The sequence below is a fragment of the Pyxicephalus adspersus genome, chromosome 2, assembly GCF_032062135.1.
Source record: "Pyxicephalus adspersus chromosome 2, UCB_Pads_2.0, whole genome shotgun sequence".
NCBI lineage: Eukaryota > Metazoa > Chordata > Amphibia > Anura > Pyxicephalidae > Pyxicephalus > Pyxicephalus adspersus.
In genome coordinates, this window is record NC_092859.1 from 32,084,783 (window position 1) to 32,112,609 (window position 27,827).

The window sequence follows — 27,827 nt, forward strand, 5'->3', positions numbered from 1 at the left end:
ACAAAAAAGACAGTAGTGGCATAAATAGGTAGGTACAGGCAGAACAGTATGGGTTTGTGTCTGGACCTTCTGTGTCATCAGTATAAAATCTGCTCAGATGTTAAGTTCAAACTTCACCAAGTCATCTTGCAATGTGGTATGGGTTTCATAAAGTACCAATACTGCAGTCCATGACTGATGAGGAGGAAAATAGCTAAAATTATTAACAATTGAGCAGACAAGAGCAAACTCGGTAAACAGGCTAAAGCTAGGGCAGAAGAAGTTTAGGCAATGGTGAGGACAAGCCACAAACAAATATTGGAAGAACCCTAAATACAAGCCAAGGTAATCACTGAATGGTAATAGGAAATAAAGATCCCGGTTTGGCTTTTCTGAACTCATTTGGTCATGAGATAAACGGGACACTTATCTTAAAACACAAACTTCAGGAACTTTTTAACTCTGTTTGTGCCATGACTTTTTACTAGACAGAAAGTGAGAGAAAATATGCAATCAGTAAATAGACAATAGAAAGTTTCTCAAGGTTTTAGTATTTCTCTTCACTTCTGTCTTGCTGCTTTTTTTTTTTTTAATCCTGATTTTTTTATTGAACAGAAGGTGAAGGAATCAGTCCAACAGAGTGACCAACTAGAATAAAAACTAAATAAAGTATAAATCCTTTCAACTCCAAAACTTAAAAACCTTTTTGATATGGAAGCACTTTAAGAAAATATTTGACGATATGTGAAGGTACCTCCAGACGCCTGCATTTGTTTCCTGCTGATATTGGCTTTGGTTCAAAGTATGTATAGTTCTCTTTAATCAAGAGGAGGTAATGTTTACTTTTATGCATACAAGTTTGTATAGTTTTATCAAGACATAGGGTAAAAATAGATTTAGTTGCTTCGTAATGCAGCATATTGAGAAATCTCTTGCTCTGCAGCTGTTGTCCTACTTATTTTAACAACAAAATGTATTTTTATATATACGCTCAGTTCAGTGAAGATGAGGCAGAGACCGATGCTGTAAACCCACAGATCATTCTTGATAGCTACAAAACCATCTCTGCCATTGAGAACAAAATGAGCACTAACCTTCCATGTATTTTATTTTATATTTAGAAATATAAATGTGCAAAGAATAAAAAAAAAGTAGATCTATATATTTTTTGTAATAAATTGTGTTTTCATCCTTGGCTCAGCTGGGCTCCAGGTGACTCGGCTTCATCTAAATCCTTTTTTTTATGAAGATTTCAGCATGTTTTTATGTTTGAGGAACAGGCTGTACAAAACTCGCAGGGTGGTTTTTAAATCTCTGTTCACAATCTCTGGGGATGGGAGCAAACAAAAAAAATACATTTCAAATTGAATGTTAAATGTCAGCAGGCACTTTTGATAATAACTTATCTATTTTAGAAGATTTTTGTATTATTCTGATGACTGTTATGAGACATTGGAATGTACTTAGGAGTTGTGCAGTGGATTTAAATCGCTTTATGCTTCAGTGATCTATTTCTCCCCAAGATGATATTTTTATATATCAGTATAAATCCCTTCTTTAACAGCCAAGTAAAGGGTAAAGTAATTAAAGTACCTGCAATGCTTAGTAGGGAAAACATAGGATTTACATGGTTCTATGAGGGAGTGATAATACATTGTCAGAAAGATATTGTTTACTCATTTTCAAAATTTTTTTTAAGTGTCAGCAATACATTTTCTTCTGATTTTATACTACATATACTATACTATATATACTTTTCACCCTAAACGTAGGGCTAGCATTACATATTCCATTAAGCCACTGGATAATGGCATCATTTGTAAGACACTACCAGGAACTGATAAAACTGTGGTCAGCTAAAGATGGTATAATTCTCAATGGGTCACCAAGGACTAGTGAAACAGTGGTCAACCAAGGACAATACTTTTACTTAATCCAATACTTAATCACATTTTTCCAATTCCTAATAAATCATCAAGGACTGTATACGGTTTTCTAGGAAATGACAAGTACATTAAGGACAGTATTTTTTCGATTGATCAGCTAAAACTGTGGTCAACAAAAGGTGGTATACTTTGCACTTGGTCACTAGGCACTTCAAAAACTGTGGTCAACCAAGGACTATATACTTTCCACTTGGTCACTAAGCACTGATAAAACAGTGGTCAACCAAGGACAGTATACTTTCCACTTGGTCACTGACTGATAAAACTGTGGTCAACCAAAGCCTGTATACGTTCTACTAGGTCACTAAGGACTGATAAAACAGTGGTCAACCAAGGACAGTATACTTTCCACTTGGTCACTGACTGATAAAACAGTGGTCAACCAAGGACAGTATACTTTCCACTTGGTGACTAAGGACTGATAAAACAATGGTCAACAAAGGACAGTATTCTTTCCACTTGGTCACTAAGGACTGATAAAACCGTGGTCAACCAAACACTGTATATGTTCTACTTGGTCACTGAGAACTGATAAAACAGTGGTCAACCAAGGACTGTGTACTTTTCACTTGTTCACCAGGGACTGATAAAACTGTGGTCAAACAACGACAGTATACTTTCCACGTGTTTAATAACGATTGATAAACGGTGGTTAACCAAGGCCTTTATACTTTCCACTTGATCACTAAGAACTGATGAAACTTTGGTCAACCAGGGACTGTATACTTTCACCTTGCATACCTGGGGCTGATAAAACAGTGCCAAGAACAGTACACTTTATACATGACCACCAGGTACTGGAAAAATATTGGTCAACCAAGACAACATACTTTCCATTTTGTCACTAGTTTTGATAGTAAATGACTAGCATTTGACTAGCAAAACAGTAATTACAGAATGTCAGTCTTTTTTTTTCTGAGCCAAAAGAAACTTGTTAGCTCCATAGCATAACAGACTACTCAACATACCTTTTTTGGTTAGTAGGAAGTGTTGGGCAATATATTTGACATCAGACTTTCAGGCACTAGTAGTATGATTTCCTATGGGATATTAGGGATTTTTGTAGCATATGCTGGTCTGTTTGCAATTGACAAAGTGTTTTAATTGTACAGTAATAATTTGAGCTGTGTGGTTTGCCATGTAAATAAAATGATTATTTTCTTACATTCCTAACATAATTAAGGTATACAGTGAATGATCAGAGAATATATTGTGCATTTGCAACACTGACCTACAGGATCCACTGGATTTATTAAGATCCCTCCTTCCATAAGGAGATCCAGTGCAAGGTTAACGTTGTGGAGCTGACAAAAAAAATTACAAATAAAACATATATAGTTTTCAAAATATCAAGAATATATTCAATAATGTATAAATTATTTGTCTAATATACATAATAAAGCTTTTATGCAAAAAGCAGTTTTTTTAAAAAAGGTTAGCCAAAATAACAATAATTGATCATTTTTTGTTAACTGTGGTTCACTAAACTGCCATCAAACAAGTGTATGCATGCTGCTGATTGAAGAGCTCTACCTCTGCAGAGAGATCACTGTTTCCAACAGAGAGTAAAGGTCATTTTCTACAGATTGGGCCTAATTCCAAGACTGGAGAAGATTGAAATTGTTTCCCTTAACTAATTTGCTATTAGTTGGCAATGATTTCAACCCTAGACCAGGTGCATTCCATATTTCTTGGATCACACAGGTTCTCCCCATGATTTTTTATTTTTATCTTGGAGAACTTTGGTATCTTGGCCTGTTTTTGGAAGGTAAGGTTTTTCTACCTAAGTTGTGGGTAGTTTAAAACTGTAAGACTTTGAATAACTTATTTAGATACACCTTGCATGTATTAAAGGGATTTAAACTGAAAATTCGAGTTGGGCTTTGAATCTCAAGAAATTTACACTGTAAAAGAACATTTAGAATAACAAGGTAATGATCAATCACTCTATGTAGATCCCAAAACATGCAGATATCCAAAAATCATGAATTAAGTATCTGTCCCACACTGTCAGCAAAGCCAGATAAAATATGTACAGGAAAACAATATTTGGAGATGATGACTAGCGGATCTGTCAGTCCCCCTGACCATCATGTTTTGTATCTCATTCAACTGAACACAAGACTCGGCAAAGCTGTACAAACACTCTTTAGATAACTTGTCACTGGCTTCACTTGGAGAGAAACTATATCAGCAACGCCAATGACTTCTTTAGGAGAAATTTACATAAATTACATATTTCCACCTGATTGATGAAAGATTCATGAGGCTCTGGCGGGGACTCTGATTCTCTTGACTGAGAGCGTTCCCGAGCAAACATTTTATTTATTCTGTCACTCAAATCAAAACATTTGTGCAGGATCTGAATAGTCTTCTGCTTCCTCCTGTCTGTCAGTGCTGATAGAGGAATTCAAACCTCAAATCAAGTTGTCAGGCTGTCATTCCCTGACTGCGTGTCGTGTAATCAGGCTAAAAATGGGTGGGCGATTGCCCCGCTCCTTCTGAAGGAGTTCGCGTATGCCTGAAAGTTAGGGAGAGATTTTTTTTTTTTTAAAAGGAACAATCTGATGATTCTCAGTGATTACAGTGATTAGGGAAGCTTGTGGAGTGGTGAATTGTTTTGTGATGATGGCTCGTCTTTTATAGGAGGGAAGCATAAATAAGCAGGGTGGTATAAATGTGCTAACGCTTTACATTCATCTTTATTCTCTGTGCCTTTCACTGACTTATACTCTAACAATGGGCCTGATTTATTAAAGCTCTTCAAGACTGGAGAAGATAGAGTATCATGGTTGAATCTGGGTAATCTAGCAAATTTAGGATGAATTAGGAATTATATTTTCAGTCCTAGACCAGATCCATTCTAGGTTCCCCCATGATAATCTTCTCCAGTCTTAGACTGTTTATAAATAAATCAGGCTGAAAGTCCTTAAATCTGAATTTCTGACTCCTTGCCACACAGGGGTCTTGCTGCAGTACAGTAACATTTATAAGTCTTCCTGCTCATGTGGATTGGGCCATGAAATATTTTGCAAAGTTATGGCACCAACTGTCTATCACTCTGCTTTCTCCTTCTATTAGCATTGTCACTGGAAACAAGTCGTCATTACTTTATGGCTCCATGTGCTATTTGTTCTATCTCTTCTGGTCTGAGTTTTGCTGTACAGGAAATTACAAAAGGCAGATTGAAAGTCAAATTTAGGTACTTCCACTAGTTCTATTATAAAATGCATTTTCAAATATATACACAAACACAGAAATGATGTATAGAGCAATTAGGGTCTGCAAGGAATACTGTTTGCAGTGAAATAGAACCACAGCTAAACCTGGTATTATCATAATGCATTTAGTAACTCACCTTGTCTTCTACTGCTCCTGGACACAGAAAGAATGTAGACAGAGGTATAAAATAGCCCTCCACTTGCCCAATTAACAACAGCAAAATGACCCCATCAGCGAACTGCAGAACAAAACAAGACCTAATTATTTGAAGTCACAGAAGGACTTTGGAGTATGTACCCTGACCATATAACATAAGCACAACATCTTTTCAGAAATATGTCAAACTTTTGTTAATAATAATTAACAATAAAATATGCCTTTATCAGTTTTACATGTGGAAGGATTTGAAAATTTTTAGCATGTCATAGCTGTCAATGGTAGGGCTGGCACTGACTACCAATGATGGCTAATTTGCAGCTTTAGAATCAGAGACAAAACTATTATTAACTGCGATGACTCACTTGCAAGGGAAGCCTATGAAATAGGAACATGGTTGTGCTGTTGTATGTTCGTATATCTGTTTGAGGACTAAAGGACCTGAAACTGATCACTGTGATTTATATTGAAAATTGAAAGAGATTACTCACTAATTAGCTAAACGGGATTTGAATATACCATTGTCGCCATAACCAGCTCCTTCCTTGCAACAATTTTAGATAAGAGGGCTGCTGGAAGTACAAACATCAGACTTCTCCTCTCCTTCCTCCTGAAGAAGCGTATTTTTCTGCAAAACGCGTCAAGAACTAATTCAGAATTTAAACCCTTTGGAAGAAGAGGTCAATAAATACACCCACAATTTTATTGTGTTTTATGTATTTGAAATGATGTTTGTTTTTAATGTTTATTATTAATAAAATGTTGTTAATTTTTGTAATATACTGATGGTACTGGCTTTGAAAGTCCCGCTTAAAATTGATGTCTTTCATCGCATATATTTTCCTATTATTAACTATCACCTATATAATTTAAAGACCTACCTTAAGGAGTTGAAAGTTTAGGGTGAAAATTTAAAGTGTACCTGCCATGCCACTAATCTTTCAAAACATTATACTTTTAGTTTCAGATGAGTTGTGGTTGATTAAATCATTAATTAGTTTTGTGAATCACAGGGGGATTTTAACAGGGAGATACTCTCTGGTGGGCCACAGTCACATATTCTCAAAATTAATTTTTGTGTTCTCTGGTGGGCGCCGAGCCTCTGCTTCCTTAAAGAAAAATAACACTGTACCAGGAAAACCATGCATTCCAGTGGACCCCTATTCTCAATATCTCTGATGGGCCGTCCTTAAATCTGAATTTCTGACTCCTTGCCACACAGGGGTCTTGCTGCAGTACAGTAACATTTATAAGTCTTCCTGCTCATGTGGATTGGGCCATGAAATATTTTGCAAAATTATGGCACCAACTGTCTATCACTCTGCTTTCTCCTTCTATTAGCATTGTCACTTGAAACAAGTCGTCATAACTTTATGGCTCCATGTGCTATTTGTTCTATCTCTTCTGGTCTGAGTTTTGCTGTACAGGAAATTACAAAAGGCAGATTGAAAGTCAAATTTAGGTACTTCCACTAGTTCTATTATAAAATGCATTTTCAAATATATACACAAACACAGAAATGATGTATAGAGCAATTAGGGTCTGCAAGGAATACTGTTTGCAGTGAAATAGAACCACAGCTAAACCTGGTATTATCATAATGCATTTAGTAACTCACCTTGTCTTCTACTGCTCCTGGACACAGAAAGAATGTAGACAGAGGTATAAAATAGCCCTCCACTTGCCCAATTAACAACAGCAAAATGACCCCATCAGCGAACTGCAGAACAAAACAAGACCTAATTATTTGAAGTCACAGAAGGACTTTGGAGTATGTACCCTGACCATATAACATAAGCACAACATCTTTTCAGAAATATGTCAAACTTTTGTTAATAATAATTAACAATAAAATATGCCTTTATCAGTTTTACATGTGGAAGGATTTGAAAATTTTTAGCATGTCATAGCTGTCAATGGTAGGGCTGGCACTGACTACCAATGATGGCTAATTTGCAGCTTTAGAATCAGAGACAAAACTATTATTAACTGCGATGACTCACTTGCAAGGGAAGCCTATGAAATAGGAACATGGTTGTGCTGTTGTATGTTCGTATATCTGTTTGAGGACTAAAGGACCTGAAACTGATCACTGTGATTTATATTGAAAATTGAAAGAGATTACTCACTAATTAGCTAAACGGGATTTGAATATACCATTGTCGCCATAACCAGCTCCTTCCTTGCAACAATTTTAGATAAGAGGGCTGCTGGAAGTACAAACATCAGACTTCTCCTCTCCTTCCTCCTGAAGAAGCGTATTTTTCTGCAAAACGCGTCAAGAACTAATTCAGAATTTAAACCCTTTGGAAGAAGAGGTCAATAAATACACCCACAATTTTATTGTGTTTTATGTATTTGAAATGATGTTTGTTTTTAATGTTTATTATTAATAAAATGTTGTTAATTTTTGTAATATACTGATGGTACTGGCTTTGAAAGTCCCGCTTAAAATTGATGTCTTTCATCGCATATATTTTCCTATTATTAACTATCACCTATATAATTTAAAGACCTACCTTAAGGAGTTGAAAGTTTAGGGTGAAAATTTAAAGTGTACCTGCCATGCCACTAATCTTTCAAAACATTATACTTTTAGTTTCAGATGAGTTGTGGTTGATTAAATCATTAATTAGTTTTGTGAATCACAGGGGGATTTTAACAGGGAGATACTCTCTGGTGGGCCACAGTCACATATTCTCAAAATTAATTTTTGTGTTCTCTGGTGGGCGCCGAGCCTCTGCTTCCTTAAAGAAAAATAACACTGTACCAGGAAAACCATGCATTCCAGTGGACCCCTATTCTCAATATCTCTGATGGGCCACAGGACCCCAGTCTGACCTTGTATGGCTCATGAAAGCTTTCAAAAGTCAATGTTATATCTGATGACTCTTTGTTCTGGAAGAAAATCTTAGCTTAACCAACATGTAGTTTGCCATTAAAAAAAGGAGAAGAAGTCAAGAAGATATTGGCTTTTACCTGGGAATCCAAGTCTATCACAGTAAGGCTGAGGTTTACCAGTTGTTTATTCACGAAGTTCACTATGGCCTGTAAGAAAACAAGAGATGTTAATAAACTAGAATCAATCAAGGGTTTAGAATGAAAAATTACTGTAAATTTGTATCTAGAACATGCCTTCTACCAGTTCACGCTGCATATTAGCATGCAAGATTGCCATCAAACATGGCACTAAAAATTATAATTACCAGTAAATATACACAGGAAACCTGATGAGGCGTGGGAAAGGGAGTTTGGGTATTGTAGGTTGTGCTTTTTAGGGCCTTTACAATTTGAAATAAATATTTTGTGTTCAGTGGATTCTACTAATACCTTCATGTCCCATAGGGCCTATTGATAACCACCATGGCAGAATGCTTTGGAGTGGGATTTTTCAGGCTGAGTCAAGAACCCATAAACTGCAGGGCTGTGGCAACTTACCCAGATGCTGGAAGAGGTTAATTCAAGATTTTTTTCTGCTACTGATCCTGTCTTTGATGGCTCTATTACATATGAATAAGCTATAAACTACAGGAGAATAGTGGATTAGAGCCACCTATGGCAGACCTAGCTTGACAATCCTATGATCCAAGCTGGCTCCGGTTATAAGATAATACTATTGTGCATGTATCCTCCTTGATATATGGGGGTCTTAAAAAAGATGATCATCTCTATGGAGCCAACAAAGACAACCCTCTTTCTTGAACCCCTATTAGTAAGTTTCACACCTTACTACTTATAGCCATCACCTTGACATTATTGGTTACTGACTATCCCTGTAAATACCATGTAGAAGAAGATATTAATTACATGCTTTGTACATTCTAGTATTTAAACATGGAGTGTTTCAGCAATCTAGTCCTTGATAAATGCTTTTGTGTGTATATATTCACATACAGGTAGTCCTCGGGTTACATACAGGATAGGGACTGTAGGTTTGTTCTTAAGTTGAATTTGTATGTAAGTCAGAACAGGTACATTATTTTAATAAATGCAATTAAGACAGGTGTTTGTCCCAACATAATGTTAGGCAGCATGGTGTCAATTACTGTATAAAATCCTCACAGTTAATATACATATATATATATATATATATATTTGCTTGCCAGTTTTAATAAAGTTTGACTGATTTAAGCAGGTTTTTGAGCCCTATTGGTAACCAGTACAATTTTAGAAAAGGCAGATATAGAAATAATTAAAAAAAGAAAGCTAGTTTATATAGTTAAAAACATTACTACTATTGTGCCACAAAGGGAAAATCTTCCATGCTCATAAAATATTTTTTAACCCCCATTTAGCTGCATTACCTGTTTAACATCATGTATCCTTTCTGGGTTCATTTTAAAGAGTTGGTCCAATGCATCTTTTTCTAAAACAGGAAAGAAAGTTTAAATTGATAAATTTTAAAACAAAATCAATATCACAATATAAGTAATCACATTACATAGAAGCTTTTCTCACATTAAGGGGTACAATGAGACAGATTATGAGAATGATTTATCATAACTAGGCAGTTTTATTTAGAAATACCTCTTTTTTTCTAAAAAAAAAAGGGATAAAAACTGACCCCTACCAGTTCTTCATTCATCTTGAGATAATTCTGGCTCATCTCAAGAGGCCAGTCACGACTGTTCAAATCTGTATCAGTCGGTCACCCAGGATTGTATATGCAGTGGGATACTTTTTTAACTAAAAGCCAGGACATTATCTGCAAGCAGTTTGTATGTTCCCACTAATGTTTCCTCCCACATCCCAAAAACATGCAGTTAGGTTAATTGGCTTTCTCTCAAAATTGTCTTTAGACTGTGTCAATGACATATGACCATGGTAGGGACATTATGAGCCCCTTTGAGGGACAGCTAGTGATATGACTATATCAAGCGCTGCATATCACAAATGTTGGCACTATATAAATACAAGTAAATCAAAATTCTTAAAGGCTGCAGAGAAGAAGCAATGTGGAAGCACATGTGGCCCAAAATCCACCAGTTTGACATGCCTTTTATAGACGGTCTTTAGTGAAGGTAAAGCTGGAAAGGTGGGTATGTCTGCATGTCAAGCTCTGCTGAAAAAAAAGAATTCTTAGAACCAAACCTCAAAAGTTTCCTAACAAAGGTGGAGGCAGACCTCATCAATCACCGAGCAATGAGACTCCAGGCCTCCAAAAATTCAGATCCTTCTTGTCCTTCGATAATTACGGTTGCCAACATTTACAAGCTGCCTATCAAATAATGGCTTTTATCTGCGCCCACACTGCACCTCCAAAGGCCTGTCACTTTCTCCAGCCTGCGGTGGCTCAGACAACGAGAGAAAGCTTACGGAGAAACCTTGACAGCTTAAGCATGTTCTCCACTGTTCCCATCTACGCCAATTAATCTCTATTTTTCTTCACCCCATAAGACCCGGTCAACGTTTCCTATAGTTGCCACAGCAACAGCGTGCGTCCTGAATCAGGCTCGGTCATTTTTGGAGGGGTCATTCCGTTTAGTCCTGCCAAACCTGATGCTTACAACACAAACCTTACTGTGGAGTCATGAATTAAACATAATATGACTTACTAGCAGCCGCGTCCTCCTCTCTGCGGTGACCCAGGGGAATGCATTGCAATGCAAAATGTGATTTAATGAGGGGAACAAACAAGAAAAACATAAGCAAACCGGTTGCAAATTATAAACAGTTTTTTTTCTATTTCCGAATGACATTGCTGTTTTACAAGTTAAAAAAAAAATAGCAAGGGGCTCTTTTACAGGATTCACATATGCTTGCTATCAAACTGCTTGTTACAGGGAACTAAAATACATAAAGAAAAGCCCAGAAAATATGAAATGTATTGTAGAAATGTTTTATGCCGGATTAAAATCAAAATGGGAGTTGATGCCGACTGTACCCAAATTTGTTTCTTCAAATTTTGAAAGAATAAAAGATGATTACAAATTGGCCACTGTGGTCAACAATTTTTGTTTCAGTTTTTCTTTTCCTAAAGTGGAGCAAACATCAGATATCATTTTAATGTTAAGTTATTGAATAACAAGTAATATGTAAGAGTAACAATTTTTTCTCCCTGCCATGACTTCATCTACTTTTTATGCAGAAAGATAAAGCCATCTTTGTTTAGGTATCATCTAGGGTCACCATTTATAACTGGACTACGATCAGTCGTGTAAATCCTGTGCAGTTCTTGGGGGAAAGGGGGATTACAAATATCTGACACAGCTCTTGCAACAGTTACCTATTGTGTGATTTACCACAACGTTACAATAATGCCATTTTAAAATTTACATTTTGTATATTAATATATATGATCAGAAATGTATTCATGCAGACTTGTAAAGTTACTGAAGGTTAAGGAAAGTGCACTGCGGTAAAAAAACATTATTGCAATGCACAATAATTCAACGTATGGTTAGGGCTAATTGTACAGTTGGTGCTGGCGGGCAACATACTAATTGAAGGACAGAGTTGTTAAATTGCTCCATCAGTTATAGAATGGCACCTTCCAAACTTTTTACACAGGTGTTTTGCTTTATGATGAATACCCTAGCTATAGAGAAAAGGGATTTCAGTTTTTATTTTTTACCCATATACATACACATCTGCAAATTGCACAGATCTCCTTGATACTAGGCTAACCTGAAGTGTTGCACTTCAATTACCAGAGTGTGACAGCCCCTGCTGTCAGCAGTCATTATAAGGTGACACTTCTCACCTGGGGCCAGTGAAGCATTCAATGGCTTTTCCTGTCTTCATTCCGGATTTTGTTGGCTATGACACAGGACAGAAAAACATTGGAGCACTCAGCATCAGCCAAAGCAAATGTCAGATATAATTGGAGAAGCGAATAAGACAAATCATGGGCGACATGCGGGAACCATATGAAGACATGACCTTTATGTTACCAGCTAACTTTCACCACATGGAAAATCAGATTAGAGTCACTTCCTAAACAAAACATGTAGATTTTCTCCAAAACAACATTAAGGGGAACTTTTTAAAACACAAGACTAAATATAACCTCAAAGCAGATGTGTCACTCCACACATAAAACAGTACGATGTAAGGACTTAACAATGGCCAAGACAAAGGTTGGCGGCCATATTGTGACCAAAAACATTCAGCAGACTCTGACCTGTCTTATAAATATCATGAAATAAGCTTAAAAGTTTGTTCACATGTCACACAGATTTATCTATACAACTGGTTATTTGGTGAACCAACCCAACACACACTATATAGCCAAAGGTTTTCACCTGTCCTGACCATCACAACTACAGTATATGAGCTTACTTGACATCCATTTCCAAAAACATTGGCATCGATATGGAGTTAGTCATCTCTTTGTACCTTTGGTTGTCTCCATAGACTTTCTTTAAAATTTGGTGTGTCTGTAGATATTTGTGGTCAGTCATTCGAAAGGAGCATGTATGAGGTCATGTCCTGATGCTGGATGAAAAGACTTTGCTCACATCCAATGTTTGAAATCATTCCAAAGGTGTTAATTGGGGTGAGATCTGTGTACAAGCCATTCAAGTTCCTATACCTTAAATTTATCTATGTCTTTAGGAAGCTGGCTTGGTTAACCTGTATTTAGTTGTGTGTAGGGGCATCTAGATTGTCCATGGTGTATGTTTGAGTTTTTAAAACCAGTTTCAGAAGCCAATGCACCATTTATTATAGCTTATTAAGTAGCATAATTCATGATATTTAAAGTGTGCGTAGGATTTAGTCTATTCTATGCATTTTTTTAGTATGTTTATTTATTTCCCTTGTAGCTAAACTCAATGGACATATTTTTTTCATACTAATTAACTTTGTAAGTGCCATACCTGATTTCAACTAGGCAAAATACATTTTATTAAAACTATGCTAGTTTACATCATATTATCATTAGAAACTAAGTAGATAATAAGCTATTTTTTTATTGAAGCCCTTTTAATAAATTGAAATAAATAAAGGAGGAGTGGGAGAAGCCATGACTTTTCAAAGTTATGTGAGTAGATTGTCCTCTAATCCCAAGTTCTATGCAGGATTTTTCAGGGTCCTACACACTTTGTGCTGAAGAGTGTCCCTTTTTCTTTTAGAAGAAAATTGGATGGAATGGTGATATGATAAAATTAAAGAATAATTATATAATAAAAAATAGAATTACCTCCACCACAATCACCTCTATTGAAACATCAGCGGGGAGGGGTAGGTTGGGCCGGAAGTGTTGTGCCAAGGCAATAAGCAAGTGTATGGTGGCCAGAAGGTTTTTGCTGTGGATCACTGTGGGAATAAGCACACAAAAATTTAGGGTGGCACGGAAAAGGATTTTGTACTGCATTTTCTACTAACCTCCACTTTTATCCTGTAGGAGCTCAGTTTTATTCAGATGACTCTTAGTACAAGTTGATTTTGATAAGAGGTTTTTGTTTGTACCAGAACTGCTTCTTTCCCTATGCAAATTTATGGAAATGCAAAAGTAGATTGAAGAAAGTTAGAGCAGCTTACAAGGAGGTCAATTTTAGTTCAAAAGGAGGTCAGCTGCAGGACAGAATGAGGTCAACTGCAGGACAGACACACCTGTCAATGATTTCTGAATGGTCTCAGGTGTGTCTCATACTGATTTCAAGCCTGAAAGCACATTGCAAGCCCTAAGGGTATCCTTGACCGAATCAGTAGGCCAATGCTGGTCAACCTGCCATATGCTAGGGGGAAATACTTATGGATTTGTCAAATATCCTCTTTGTTATTTATTACAGTGCTAATACAACAGCTGGTTGTGTTCTGTCTTTTGTCAAACCCAGGACACGTATTTGTCTATTTTTGATGCCAAGTAATATTGATGCCATTAGTTTTCATATTCCTTCCATCACCTTTATAAGCTTGTTGCCTTTCAAAGACTTTTCAAGGCCAATTTGTACCTGATCTGCACAGCATGAAATGGGCACTGACACCTTTGTGGTAGCTGAGGGCTTCTTATGTCAACCCATCCACACATTGAACTATTCGTTTCCTCATTAATGATCTATTCACACTTGTCTGTTTTTTGCATCATGAAAAAAGCATCAAATCTGTGGGTTAAAATACAAATTGCCCAGCATGTCAAAACAGTCACTGATGCACATTACTGAGCTGATTTATGACGCCTGTTGCAGCTCACTGACAAACGATTTGATGCTTTTTCTGTACCTGAGATATGGCAAGAAGCAATTGGAGCTCTCCACCGAGTCTGAAAGAATCCCACAACTCAGAATTGTTTTTGTTAAATCTTTTTAACCGCCAAAATGCCATTCTTTTTTTTTTTAATTTTTTTATTTCAATAGATTATTATTCAATAAAATAGAAAATATGAATTGTACAAAACAAAGGAATATGTGCAAAAACATGCAGGTATAATTTGAACATAATGAACACATCAGGTTACAGAGTATCTTTTAAATAAACATCAAGTAGACCCGTCAAACAGAATTATAAGTGAGTCGAGAAACAATGTGTGATCCATGGATCCCAGGTAAGTTCAAAGGCATGTGGGTTATCTTTAATAGTACAAATGAGCTTGTCATTAACTAATATTCAATTTAACTTAACCATTATTGGGGCCATTGGTATTCATGGTGACTTCCATGTCCGGGGCAGTGTGATTCTACCCACTAGAAGCAGATATTTACAAAATTTCCTTGTGTATTTCGGCAATGGTAGCTCAATTTTCCTCAGTAGGGCACCTTCCAGGCTTGGGGAAAGAGAAGTTTGTAACTCCAGGGTGAGAAGGTCAAAAACCTTTCTCTAGAATTTTTGTGCCACCCGGCATTACCACCAAATATGTTCCATGTCCCCTATCCCTCCGCATCGCCTGAAACAGAGGGCAGAAGAACCAGGGAAACATTTGGCTATCTTGGTAGGTATATATTTTTTTTAATGTTATACTTGCTTTTTTTTTCAATTTTCCTAGAAAATTTAGTTTACTAGACATAATGAAAAATTCCTGTTGTTTTTCCAAGCCTCCAAGCCTTGCAGTTTTAGTATGGGATACTAACCACGGCAATGAAAACAGAAATAAGTGAAAACAGTTTTAACAGGAAATAAGTGATTTATAAAACATTTCACAGCTCTAAAGCCTAATGCGCTAGATCTTCCTTAAAATGAAAGAAAATAGTCTGCAGCAGAAAAATATTGCCCAAAATTGTTTGCCAAGCAGTTTAATTTTATGTTATTTTCTAAAGATCCTGTTCTTTTATGCTATGCTTTGGTATTCATTAACAAAACATGGTCATAATAAAAATCTCTCTCTATGCTGCTTAGAATTAGTCACTTGTGTATAGCAGTTACACAAACACACACTATACATATACTCAACCAGAAGTAAGGATCATGAAGTCATTTCAGACTAATTAAAATAAATTATGCTCATTAACCTAATATTATTAACCTATATATTTAATCTATTTTTAGTTTTAAAAATTCTATTTTTATTCATTATTTTATATATATATTTTAAATTTCAACAGTTATTACTGTCAATATTGCCGAACATATATGGCTCTATATGTAATGATCACCCACTTTCAGCTAAATGCCCTATCGGTCACTCAGTATCACGTTCATGGGTGAGCATTTCCTAAGGTGGTTTGCATATGTGCTGATACAGTGGCCCTGATTTATTAAAGCTTTCCAAAGCTAAAAAAAATACACTTCCTTTAGTGAAGCTGTGTGATCCAGCAAACCTAGAATGGATTGCCATTTGTTAGCAAATGTTTTTAATTCTGGACCAGATCTTTTCCAGGTTTGCCGGATCACCCAGCTTCAATGATGAAAGTGTATCCTCTCCAGCCTCAGAGAGCTTTTTTAAATCAGGCCCAATGTGTGAGAGGAGGGGTTCTCAGTGTAGAAATCCCCTGTCATTGCTAAAATTTGCTGTTCCGTGGTGTTTATTTCACACAGGTGTCTGCTAAATTTACAGTGTGGAGTCCCAGAGCGAGTCATGGTACTACAGGGTTGTACCTCTTGAGCTAATGATGTACCTACACATGCACAGATAAAATACAAGAAGCTGAGGTTTGTGATTTACTATCTTGTCAGCAGTAACCCGGGTTAGTTAGGAACTGTTTTGGAGGGGGAGGGAGATAGGGAGCAAGTTCTAGGTTAAACAGTTCAGTTTTACCACAAGAGAGAGGGTTGTTCAGATTTCAGTAAATGGGAGAAAAAAGGGTTGCTTGTACACTATAATATACAATATGTCTGCAGAGCATGAGAACAATGCTGAAGTGTGAAATCAGTAGAAAGGTTGGTCCTTATCTTTCTTGCACTGACACATCCCCTACCTCTGATTGGTCCCTGACCTCAGAGGCTGGCAGAGATTTTGAAATCTTTGGGGAACTACACAGTACAGAGTGAAGGTAATTCAAAAAGAATCCATGGTTGTCCTACCATAAAGGTTCCTCTACAGCTGCTTCCAATATCAGGGTGACAAATCTCTACCAACTGTGCTTCAGTGTTCTAATTAATTAATCTAATTAGGAGAATAAACAGGGCCAATGACCTGGAGAGAGTCACATGCTCACCTATACAACAGTTTTAAATGGCAATCAAGAGAAGTGCAAATGTATTTTTTTAATGCCTTAACATGTTAGTGTAATTACAGAAGTTGTTTTCAATCTTTGTATTTTTCATTAAGAAGAATATATGATAATCTTGCTATAACGAAGATTGTCTGAGTATTTCCTGTTATAGTGTGTCTTGTCACCTTGTCACATGTTCCCATTGAGAAAAAAAGTGACCCTGTCATACACATAGCACACACCTGGTCACAGACTGTGGTCATCAACAAAGGAACTAAGGAAAATTCCCTTATAAAGGGTACATAACATTAAAAAATATTTTTTAGTGGAGAAAGCTAAAACTCCTGATTAAACTGTTATCACCATTATAGGAAGTGTGTTAAATCTCTCCAATAGAGCCAAGGGTAAAATTACAAACCCACTGGGGGTTCCAATCCTTCCCAACTTTATCCAGAACTACGAAAAAACGTTCTGGCTGGACAAACACTTTAATGATGGCCTTCCATATAAAAGAAATGTCAAATGTAAAATAAAAAAGCCTTTGAGGAGGGAAGCACCATGCATGCTATGCATTAGTGTTTGTTTAGCTGGCAAGCTAATATTTTAGTCTTTCTTTCACAATATTTCTGAGCTGAAATTTGCTCTGGGCTGACGTAAAGGCAGCATGGTTGTCAGGGAAACTATAATTATCTGGATTTCTATTGTATGATATCCCATGCTCTTTTCTTCTGCAGTGTGTTGCGTCTGAGCATCGTTCACATAACTGGGAGTACTGAGCCATCTGTTGATTGTAAACTTGTTTGTCTTTCCAGCACATTTATTTACATCTGCAATGGTTTTTCGTGGGGATTTCCCCAAAATGCATTCATCGCACTCTGGCACAGTTTTATATTTGAAATAATTCTTAGTAAGGGATGAGTGAAATTGAAAGGTAATAAAAATCAGATTTTGGCAAAATTTCACCAACTTGAAATTAATAGAGAATGAGAAATTAAAGCCAAGTTTGGGCAAAAAATAAAGAAAGCTTCACCCAGCCTCTTGTAAATAGCACCAAGCGCCATTCAACTGACTTCATGTGAACCCAATGGGCCTGATTTATTAAAGCTCTTCAAGACTGAAGAAGATAGACTATCATAGGAGAACATGGGTGATCCAGCAAACCTGGGATGGATTTCCTTAGAACATTTGCTAATATTTGGCAAAAGTTTTCAATTGTGGACCAGATCCATTTGACGCATCATTCAGGTTCCCCCATGATAGTCTATCTTCTCCAGTCTTGCCCCCTGGGTCCCACAGTAGGGTGCAGTAGTACTCAGATACAAAGGAAGGGTTGGAGGGGGTAGAGGCTGTGTGAGCCCAGAGTTATGTTTTTGAGGATACAGTGGATTCAGTGATGGACAAACATTCTTTACACTCCTCCCTGTGTAGGTTAAATACAAACATAAAGCTAAATATACACGCTCGGTGGTGGATGTGTCCAAAACTTAGCCCATGTTGGCTGAGAAGCGTGCAGCGTCATGCTTTGTACCTCCCTATGTCCACCCCTGAACATGCTATATAAACGACACTATCTGCATGGAGTTTGCAGGTTCTCCCCGTGTCTGTGTGGGTTTCCTCCAGGTACTCCGGTTTCCTCCCACATACCAAAAACATGTAGTTAGGTTAAATTAGATTGTGAGCCCCTTTGAGGGACAGCTAGTGACATGACTATGGACTTTGTGCAGCGCTGCATAATATGATGGCGCTATATAAATACTGTGTAAAAATAATAATAATAATCATTGTCTCGTGAAAACCTAGCTTGTGTACAGTGTTATCCCCACATTGTACAGGGATCTGCTGTTAGATACTTTACTTATTTATCATAACTATTTAAAAAGGAAAATACAGTATTACCTTCTGTTCCCTGTTTTTTTCTGATCTGGTTTAACATTCCATATTTCTGGCAAGATTACGGTTGCTGTAAAGGAGCCAGTAATTAACGTGAGTTTATTTGGACATCTGCTGAATAACAATATAGTGTGCGAGTTTCTTTGAAGTAGCGGCCTCTCATTATAGCTTTCTTTAGCTGTTATCGGAGAAATGGGTAGCCTTAAACCACAGCTAGGATGGTTTATCCATATGAAAACATTAAAACATTCTTTAATATGCCCAAAACAAGATGTTTTATAGTGAAACTATGTTGTTTTGAGTGATCACACATTCAGAAAAATTCATGCAGTTCCAGTTCTTTTGAAATTGCATTAGGGTTACAACAGGGTATCTGAGACACCTATAGTGCTTAGAGGAATTATTTACCAGTTAAAGTTGGGCATATAATGTATTTCCTAAAACAAACTCGGAGTGTGCCTTAAACATATAGGTCCCCTGCCCATTCTGCTGTTATATTTGGCAAGACCAAGCTGTCATTCTGGCAGCCAAGACTCAATGTCTGTCTATGGAGCCAGACATTATTTGTAATCGTATCAGAGCTGCATCAACCAAAAGCCAATCTAAGCAGGAGCCTTGGGCACAGTGAATGTCCAGGGGTCCCAACTACAACTTTCCAGTAACTGAATAAACTGGGAACTAGTGAAACTGGTCAAAGTTTTGCAATTCTGTAGATCAGGTCAGATACATTGATATGTCATATGGTGTCTAATCAGACAAACCATGCACGTACAGATAATGCAAATGGGGCAGCTTCAACGTGCCTACGCAATCCTCATTATTGACAATTGATAGTATGGGGTGGGTAAGCCCACTTTACTTAGAACCTAGTTCTGCCTATTTCCTGCCACAATATATGCAAAGGAATTTTTTAGATCTTTTTTTATTTTCAGAACATAACATAAATATTAAAGCACCTGTACAGGTAAAAAAAATAAAATTAAAAAAAACTTTTGTTCTTTTTGTAAAAACAATTTCTTATTTAACACCTTGGCATCATGTCTTACTATATATAGTAATCCTAAAGCATAACTAAAGTTTCAAAATGTGTGATCAGACATTTTTTTTGTGATTTCCCTGCTGCATTAAACCATACTTAGCTGCTGGATTGCTGTCGTCTTCTGTCATTCAGAGTGCCGGGACTGAATGTACTCCTATGAGACTGCGCAGGAGTTACATCATCTAAACCCAGCCAATCAAGATGGTTGAACCAGTAAAGAATAAAGATAAAGATCAGTAAGGTAATGGTCTTTTATTGCAGACAGGACATCACCTGTCCCTTCTGCAATAAAAGACCTGCTTGAATGAAAATTTTGGAGAAAAGGGTTTAGTTCCACTTTAAAGTTTCCTAGGTATTGTCTTAATACGTGTCAAAAGACATGTTTATTTTTAATATTTAGTATGTTAATTAAGTGTAATCTTAATTCTTGGGGTGATTTTGGTATTACGCAAGGGTCAGGTCTACTTTTAGCTCCAAGTCCCATTTAAAGCTAAATGTAGACCTAATGCATATACAGAAGAGAGCAGCTTCAATAGTTTATACAGGGGTATCAAAGACAGGGCATAGTGAACTACACAAGGTATATCTACCTGACCATCCCAGATATAAAGTATCATTTGCATTTCCTAATGCCTTTTATAATTTTCCACCTAAACTACTTATAACACACCCTGCTCTAACCCATCCCAAAGAGCTTTTTCCTTACAAGGAAGAAATATATACTCATCCAAACCCTCCTGATCACCAGTATGCAATTAAACATAAGTACATACTGTATATATGTGCTACAGGAAGTGTATGAACAGATCCTAGGTGTTTCCATCAAGAGATTTCTCTACAATAGAGCACAGTGTTAAGAATTTTCTTTATTCTTTTATAGGGTGAGATTTTTGCAGGAAATTTATTTTTCTTAATGGTTTTTGCAGATTTCTCATAAGTGGAGCACTGACTTCATGCGTTTTGATATATAAGGCTCAGATCAAAAGCCAACAAAGTACAAACACATCAAGATTATGATTTCTTTATTTTTAAAAAGTGACCATTGTCTCAGCTGTGGCCAATGTAATTTAAAGTTTAGAGTCACATGGCTAAAATAAATGTCCTTATCCCTGTTTAAAGCTTTGTGAACTGAGCCTATAGCATTAGTCTATAAAGAAAGAAATCCCTGCTCAGAACAACGGATCCACATTAAGACTTCATACAGCAGACGGCTTGCCTGGAGCATCACCCTCTGGTTGAAAATGAAAATAAAATAAAAGTCATGTTCACAAGGTGCAATATTAATGTAATGTAAAATAAAAGGCTGCACAATGAGGTTTGTGCACAAATATACTTGTAGCAATAAACAGAAACAAAACAACTTGTAAAGGATCTTGTAATATGATTATGTGGTACCTACAAGCCACGTTCCACTTTAGCTGAGTTTCCTCCATTTGCAGACACCGAGACACCTCATCCAAAATTACACCTAGCTTTTTCTTCTGGTTGGCTGTGGACATTGTGATTTCTTCCACTTCCAGTTTGGGGCCTCCAATTTTTTCTAAACATAAAAAACAATTGTGGAAGTGCTATGAATTTTCAAATACAACATCTGGAAGCAAATTAACTGGGGACATAATAGGGCCATTTACCTTATATATAGGGTTCTTTCATACTGATACACTTTTTATGCATGAAAGACAGACAAACATTACATGCTTCTATATACCGCAAATTATAGGATATTTCATGTTGTCTACAGAGGGTGAATGAAAGCCGTTAACATAGATGTAAACCTGATCACTTATATTATCACTAAAGCCTTAATAGGTTCATGTAAATGATTATTCTTCTTCTTCAGGTACTTTTATTATATGGTGATAATGTCCATATCTCCAAACTGTTCTTTTGTGTTACCACCCTGTCACTTGAGCTTCTGATGGAGCCAGTTTAACACACAATATACAGTCATGATCCACTGTTATCACTATCACCAATCCTATCCTAAGAAATGCCATCCCTGGAGTGTCTGGAAGGGGCAGACTGCTGGGGATCGGCAGCTCTCAGATGCAGCAATTGATGGAATATAGAATAAAATAAGTATTTCATCTTTTTTGCACAATGCTTTTGCAAACGTTTGAAAGGCAAGTGGGAGCTTATTCACCAGCTTTCCAAAAATCATAAAACAATCCCACCCTAACATCTACAATTTCCAAGCACTATGAAAAAATTTGAACATAAAATATTTTTTTTCTGATCTTGTATCAGTGTGGAGAAGAATTTCACACATAGCCAAGTTTAAACCTGAGATGGTAAACAAGTCAGAGATGTGAATCTCAGCCAAATCCATCATCCAATCTATACCAACAGCTTGAGCTCCTGATTTCCAGCAGATTACAAGACTATGTAAAAATATCTTACCTAAAAGGTGATGAAGAATTAACCCATCAAAGAGATCTTCCTCTAAGCTCTGTACTATGATATGCTCCTGCTTTAATTCATCATTGATCCAGTCAATAAGAAACTGGAAGAAAGAAAAAATAATCACTAGAGAGTGCAGTACAATATAGATTGTCAGCAGCCTGTTATAAGTTACTATACCGAGTTCTGCAATCACTGTGACATTTACTGGGCAAATATTGAAATATTAAATATAAGGATTATTATAGATAATATAATTTGTAATGTATGTTATATCTAATGTAATTTGTTGCAAATTTGTATTTGCTCAAAATAATCATCATCTGTACATCAGGAGTATAATTATCATGCAGGTCACCATTTACTTCATATCATTGCTATGTAACCCAAATAAGCCCCTGCTTCTGACAATCATCCGCTACAACATTCTAATATTCTAATCTGACCAATGGGGAAGAAAAGATGCCAGAAATGCTTCCCCCTGCCTGCAGCAGACTGATGGCATCATCTCAGCCTAGACAAAGTCATTAGCCTGGAGATAAAGGATAATATTAGGTTGAGGTATTTAAAAAAAATACAATAGCTTGAAAGTATCACATCAGGTATTTATTCATAAAGAATTTTAAAGGTATTAAAAGATTAAATTAAAAAAGTGAAATAAAAATGTTAATATGGAATAATTGATAATACTGTATATACAAAACACTCAATTATAATGAAAACATCAGCCTAATCAAGACCAGTTCTCCTTAAGGACTAGAAAATTATAAACAGAAAGCTCGGGTTTGTATTCAGTTCATCTGCCCTTTAAATAATTGTGTACTATAATAATTTCCAAGAAATCTGTTTTCTGACTGGAGTCCTCCTTTAGGATTTCATCATAACATGATCATAAAACCAACTTAACTGACACATCCTGAGTGAAATCTGCATTGCTCATGACAAAAGCCCCCTTTCTTCCTTTGTGAAAGGATAACAGGTTGATAACTTTGAATAATAGACCAGATAAATTGTTATGAATACATTTCCATTAGTTTTCTACCAACCTCCATTGTGCCAGCTCCCCATCACAGGCTGATTAAATGACACTAAGGAAATCTGGGTAATAACTTGCAAATTAGCCCGTCACTTGTGACTTCTCCTCTCATCCAACTAATACCCAGGCAAATGGGATTCTTTTTATGGTGTCCTCTTGTAATCAGGGGCAAATTGTAATTGCACACTCTGTTGTATTATCTTAAAGAAGTTCGCCAAGCTATTTATAACTAACATGGGCACATTAAATAAGCTTATTAGAACTTTCAGAGCTTTGGAAAACCACAAAAATCTTAAAGTGTTTGTTAAGTCATTTTTTTTTTCTGCCTTTAGGTGAAGTTGGAAGATCAAGTAATTTATTGTGTCCTCCCCTTGCTTTGTGTCCTGGTGACCAACAATATTAATACAGAAAATGTTAAGAAAATTCAAATTTTGGAATTGTCACCAAAGCAGGAAGTAAAGGTAAATCATTATTGAGGGCACCTGCTCTAGTGACTGTTGTTGGGATTATGCTTTTATTTTAGGGAGATGTTTTCTTACCTTATGTTGCATCTACAAGACAGAAAGTAAAGGGAAATCTCTCCATCAATAAACTTATAGGATTTAAACCAATCCAAAATTAAAAGTTAGGAGATATTCACTTTTGGGTAAAGCTCTTAGAAAAACTTTTATTTTTGCATTGGATAAAGTAGAACAGGGTTAAAAAAGGACTTGAGGGGAATCTCCCAAAAAGGGTCACAGATACCAGTGACCATTATCTAATCTACTATAAATTAGTACTAGTACTAGAAATTCTAACCCTTTTCAATTGTTACTAAAATGTGGAATCATGGTACCTGCCTGGGTGTTGAGCTTTAACTTTTGCTGCTTAAGCAGTTTTGTGTGTCTATAGGATGGCTTGGTGATAGAGACACAGTGGGTTTATGGACAGTCAAGAAAGTGATTAAACAAACTGGCATTTCTAAACAAACCAGGGCCAAAGCTTATCATAGGGTATGTCCTTGTAAGGAAAGAAAATACATATCATAGGTCATCCCCGGCACATGCAAGGATTCAATATCAGATTTTTTGCATTCATCTCCATATAATTTTGGTGAACCTTTCCATTGATTATGCCTTATGATTAATCATTGTCATCACAGACTCTCCATATGCCCTTGATAATTCTCCAACCACCATAGTGGGCAACAAACCAAAGTGTGTTGGACTTGATACCAAGAAGTGTTACTGGTTGACCTAGAGGCTACTGTTTTGATTGCCTTCTCATTAGCATGTCTGCCTCCATTTGGGGTAACCAAATCTGCCTGCAATAAATGGGTTAGCCCACCCAATATGGATTTTGTAGTTTTTGATGGAAAATTTACCACCAAATATGTGTGTAAGTAATATCTTTGCATGGGAATGTCTGTTATACTTATTATATTGGTGATCATGCTCTCCTTGCTGTATTTCAATATTTTATACTGTAGAGAATGAAAGATAAACAGAGAAACAGAGTTAAGTATGGCAGGGATCAGCCAATTGGAGTAAACAAATGCAGCCCACCTGGTGTTTAGCTAGATTATTACATTTGACTGGTTTATATTGTTAAATGCCCAAAAATTTCTTTCTTTTGTCTGATGGGGCAGTCGCATGCCAATGCTTTTACTTGTCAACCCTCCACTCCCTTGTGCACCCAATAAAACTTGATGTCAAGATTCAGCCCAGTACAACATACCGTTTTCAGCTCCTGAAGTTTGGGGTCATTATCTGCATTGGGCAGAAGTAGCTTTCTTGCTTCACCTGCAAACAAATATTTTTTTAATGTATTTATGGACAAAAAGAGAAGAAAATATAAAAAAAAATACCATGTTCTTTGTTAAAGTAACCCTGGCACCCTAGAAGTTCCTGAAGACACCATGATCACACAGAGACTGCTGGTAGTGTTGATGGCTGGTCTCAAACACCTTCCCATGGGCCAGTGAGGTTGCCAATCATAACAATAAGCCAACAGGAGACTGCAGAAGTGTAAAGGCAGATTGATCTTTCACATGTAGATTTACTCTTGTATGTTGTGTGATTGTGTTATATGTTAACGGATGTTATGTGCATTACAGTGTTGCAGAACCATTCATTGTCAATGGCACCCTATTGCATTAATCAATGCAGATGTGTTGCAGAACACACATGGTAATGTACTACTGTGAATGGTCACATTTTTTTTTCAAATTAGGCATTTTTTGTTTTTTTCTGGTGTGTGTTAAAATGAGCTTCCCTAAAACAAAGCAAATGATTTATTAAATATTAATATTATAAAACAAAGCTAAAGATTTATTAAACAGCAAGACAAAGAGATGCCAAGGGGTCCTTAGTTTACTCACAGTCAACCTATACCTGGGGGGTGTACACACCTCGAGGGCTTTTGCAGAAATGCTGAAGGAAGGTTGGAGCCCATGAAGATACAGTGCATGCATTTAGGTGATAGGAAAAAAGAATAAGAAAAGGATTTTTTTTCAAGTTCAGGGTCAATTAAATGTCATAACTTTACCTTGAGTTTCTATGTTAAAAATCATTTGAGAATCACCAGATTGTGCTAACTGATCCATTTGCTCTGAAGGAGAAATAAAAAATAAGGCTCATCAAAAAAGACATTTGTCACAGGGCATCCTTATTATTCCTGATTCTCGAAAAGCATAGGGAAACATGACAGATAATAATACCATTCATAAAGTGGATGACTTCCTTTTTATATAATACAGTACTGAATATGTTGGGCAGAACACCAAGCAAATAAGCTCTGCCACACAGCACAGACCTGTCCAATAGGACGGGCAACCGGATTTTTCTCGGCTATAGCCAAGTAACACTTTTAGATCGAGATAGCCTGTGATGAGACAGGAAAAGGGAAAGCAGCAGACGGAAGGGCTCATCTCGGTGTTATTCTGCATTTTCCTTCTATCAGCATGTTTTTTGTTAACGGCAGCATACCTAATGGGCTACTTGTGCTGCTCATCTTCCACCATTTTAAGCTCTACTGTACATGGACCACTGAAATAATAACATGTTAATTCACACATTCAAATGGCTTGCATTTAAACAAAGTATCCATAAATACATTTGTTTTTAAATTTATATGTGCCTTGGTTTAAAAGCAAACCTGGTATCCATTGCAAACCTTTCAAAGTTTTGCCTACGAGCATACAGACACTCATCATTACCTTTGGTAGCCAATATCCTGCACACTTCTCTGATACAAGTCTATCTGCTTGTTCAAAGGGCAGATTCTGTCTATGACACAAGTTGGAATGTGTACAGCGGTTATGCATTGTCACCCTAGGATAGGAAGTGTGTTACTGGCAAAATAATCAAATTCTTGTAAGGAAAAAATGCAAGCATCCCATCTAAGCATTGGTTAGCATATTTGGTTTTGTGTTCAGATACATTTTAGGGAAAGATGTCTGCATTCCATTCGCCATCATTAGTTCCCATCATCATCATCATCCACTTCACATAAAGACAACTTTCATAAACTCACCTGCCTAGGACTGTCCGTGTTACCAGGAGGCCTTTCTATATTGGCCGTAATGTGTCCTACATGTAATGCTTAGCTTCGTCTCCTCGGAAATGTGAACGTCAGACGTTATGTAGCCCTTCACTTCCTCATCCTGCGCATTTCAGTACAGAGAGCGTGATGATGACACGTGAAGTTGTGGCTGAAGAAAAATAAAATACTTCCCTATTTACTTCTGCCTCTGGTACACACAGAAATCTGCATGAGACAAAATGCTAATATTTATAGAAAATATTCTGGAAACAGGTGAAAAAAACTGTGAAAGCAGATACATATAACATTAATTTAAAACTGAACTCCAGACAAGCAGCTGAACATGCAGATAATATACATTTATGGAAGCTATCTTGAGGTACAAGAAGGGACTTTTAAGGCACTTCAGATAAAATGAAAAAAACATAACTTTTAATTTCCAAATTTAAAATTCATACGGTTTAAGACTACATTTAAAAGACATTGTTGTCACAATAGCAGTCTCATTAAGTTTCGACACGTTTCGCGGTAGTATCCGCTTCCTCGAGAAACAGTTGCCGGGAACTATTAAATACAATTAATATACATTTCAAAAAGTGATAACATCTTCAAATTTGTGCCATTGTCTGAAAATAGGTGGACTTACCTATTTCATTGAAAATAATCAGTTCCCACTCAATGTGTATACCTTCTCCTATAAAGCTATTGTGACAAAAAAGTCTTTTATATGTAATTTTAAACTGAATGAATTTTAAATTTGGAAATTAAAAGTTATGTTTTTTCATTTTATCTGAAGTGCCTTAAAAGTCCCTTCTTGTACTTCAAGATGGTGTTGGATATTATAATCCGGGATGTGGCACATGACAAATATGCTAAAAAGTCTATCTGCCATTTTGCCTGACAGATGATACATTGTGGCTACACTTATGGAAACTGTTTACCTGTCAAATAATTAGAATTTGAATTACACGATACAGTAAGTTAGATGACACCAGAGGAAAGTGGTGCATGTGGTGTCTTTCCTCTGTCCCGTAGCTTGTGACTGAACAATGAAACAGTTACTGGAGGCTGATGAGGTCTTCCCTCTGCTCACTGTACTCTCTTCT

At 36.6% G+C, this 27,827-nt stretch overlaps 1 protein-coding gene across 2 annotated transcripts; it reads right to left on the reverse strand.

Moving 5' to 3' along the window:
- Window positions 1-1,069: 1,069 nt before the first annotated feature.
- PARVG (parvin gamma) lies at window positions 1,070-26,865 on the reverse strand. Of its 2 annotated transcripts, XM_072400293.1 has the most exons (13): window positions 26,713-26,862; window positions 25,726-25,788; window positions 24,916-24,980; window positions 22,164-22,266; window positions 21,163-21,303; window positions 13,447-13,562; window positions 12,007-12,062; window positions 10,859-10,878; window positions 9,608-9,669; window positions 8,283-8,351; window positions 6,922-7,023; window positions 3,157-3,229; window positions 1,070-1,306 (listed from the first exon to the last, which is right to left on the reverse strand). In XM_072400293.1, exons 2-13 carry the CDS (start codon window positions 25,781-25,783, stop codon window positions 1,221-1,223), a joined length of 951 nt encoding a protein of 316 aa, XP_072256394.1. In that variant the 5' UTR covers window positions 25,784-25,788; window positions 26,713-26,862; the 3' UTR covers window positions 1,070-1,220. The 2 variants fall into 2 exon arrangements, with proteins under 2 accessions (XP_072256394.1, XP_072256393.1); XM_072400292.1 differs by lacking the exons at window positions 1,070-1,306; window positions 3,157-3,229; window positions 6,922-7,023 and adding an exon at window positions 7,433-7,569 and having other exon boundaries at window positions 26,713-26,865.
- Between the last annotated feature and the right edge of the window lie 962 nt (window positions 26,866-27,827).

Bases quoted from the DNA above. Each gene is read 5' to 3' on its own strand.
- PARVG (XM_072400293.1), bottom strand. From the start codon at position 25,783: ATGGATCAGTTAGCACAATCTGGTGATTCTCAAATGATTTTTAACATA. The intron at 22,267-24,915 runs GTATGTTGTACT...TCTTTCTTCCAG, and splicing joins AACTTCAGGAGCTGAAAACG to TTTCTTATTGACTGGATCAA. The intron at 7,024-8,282 runs GTAAAAGCCAAT...TTTGTTCTGCAG, and splicing joins TGATAGACTTGGATTCCCAG to TTCGCTGATGGGGTCATTTT.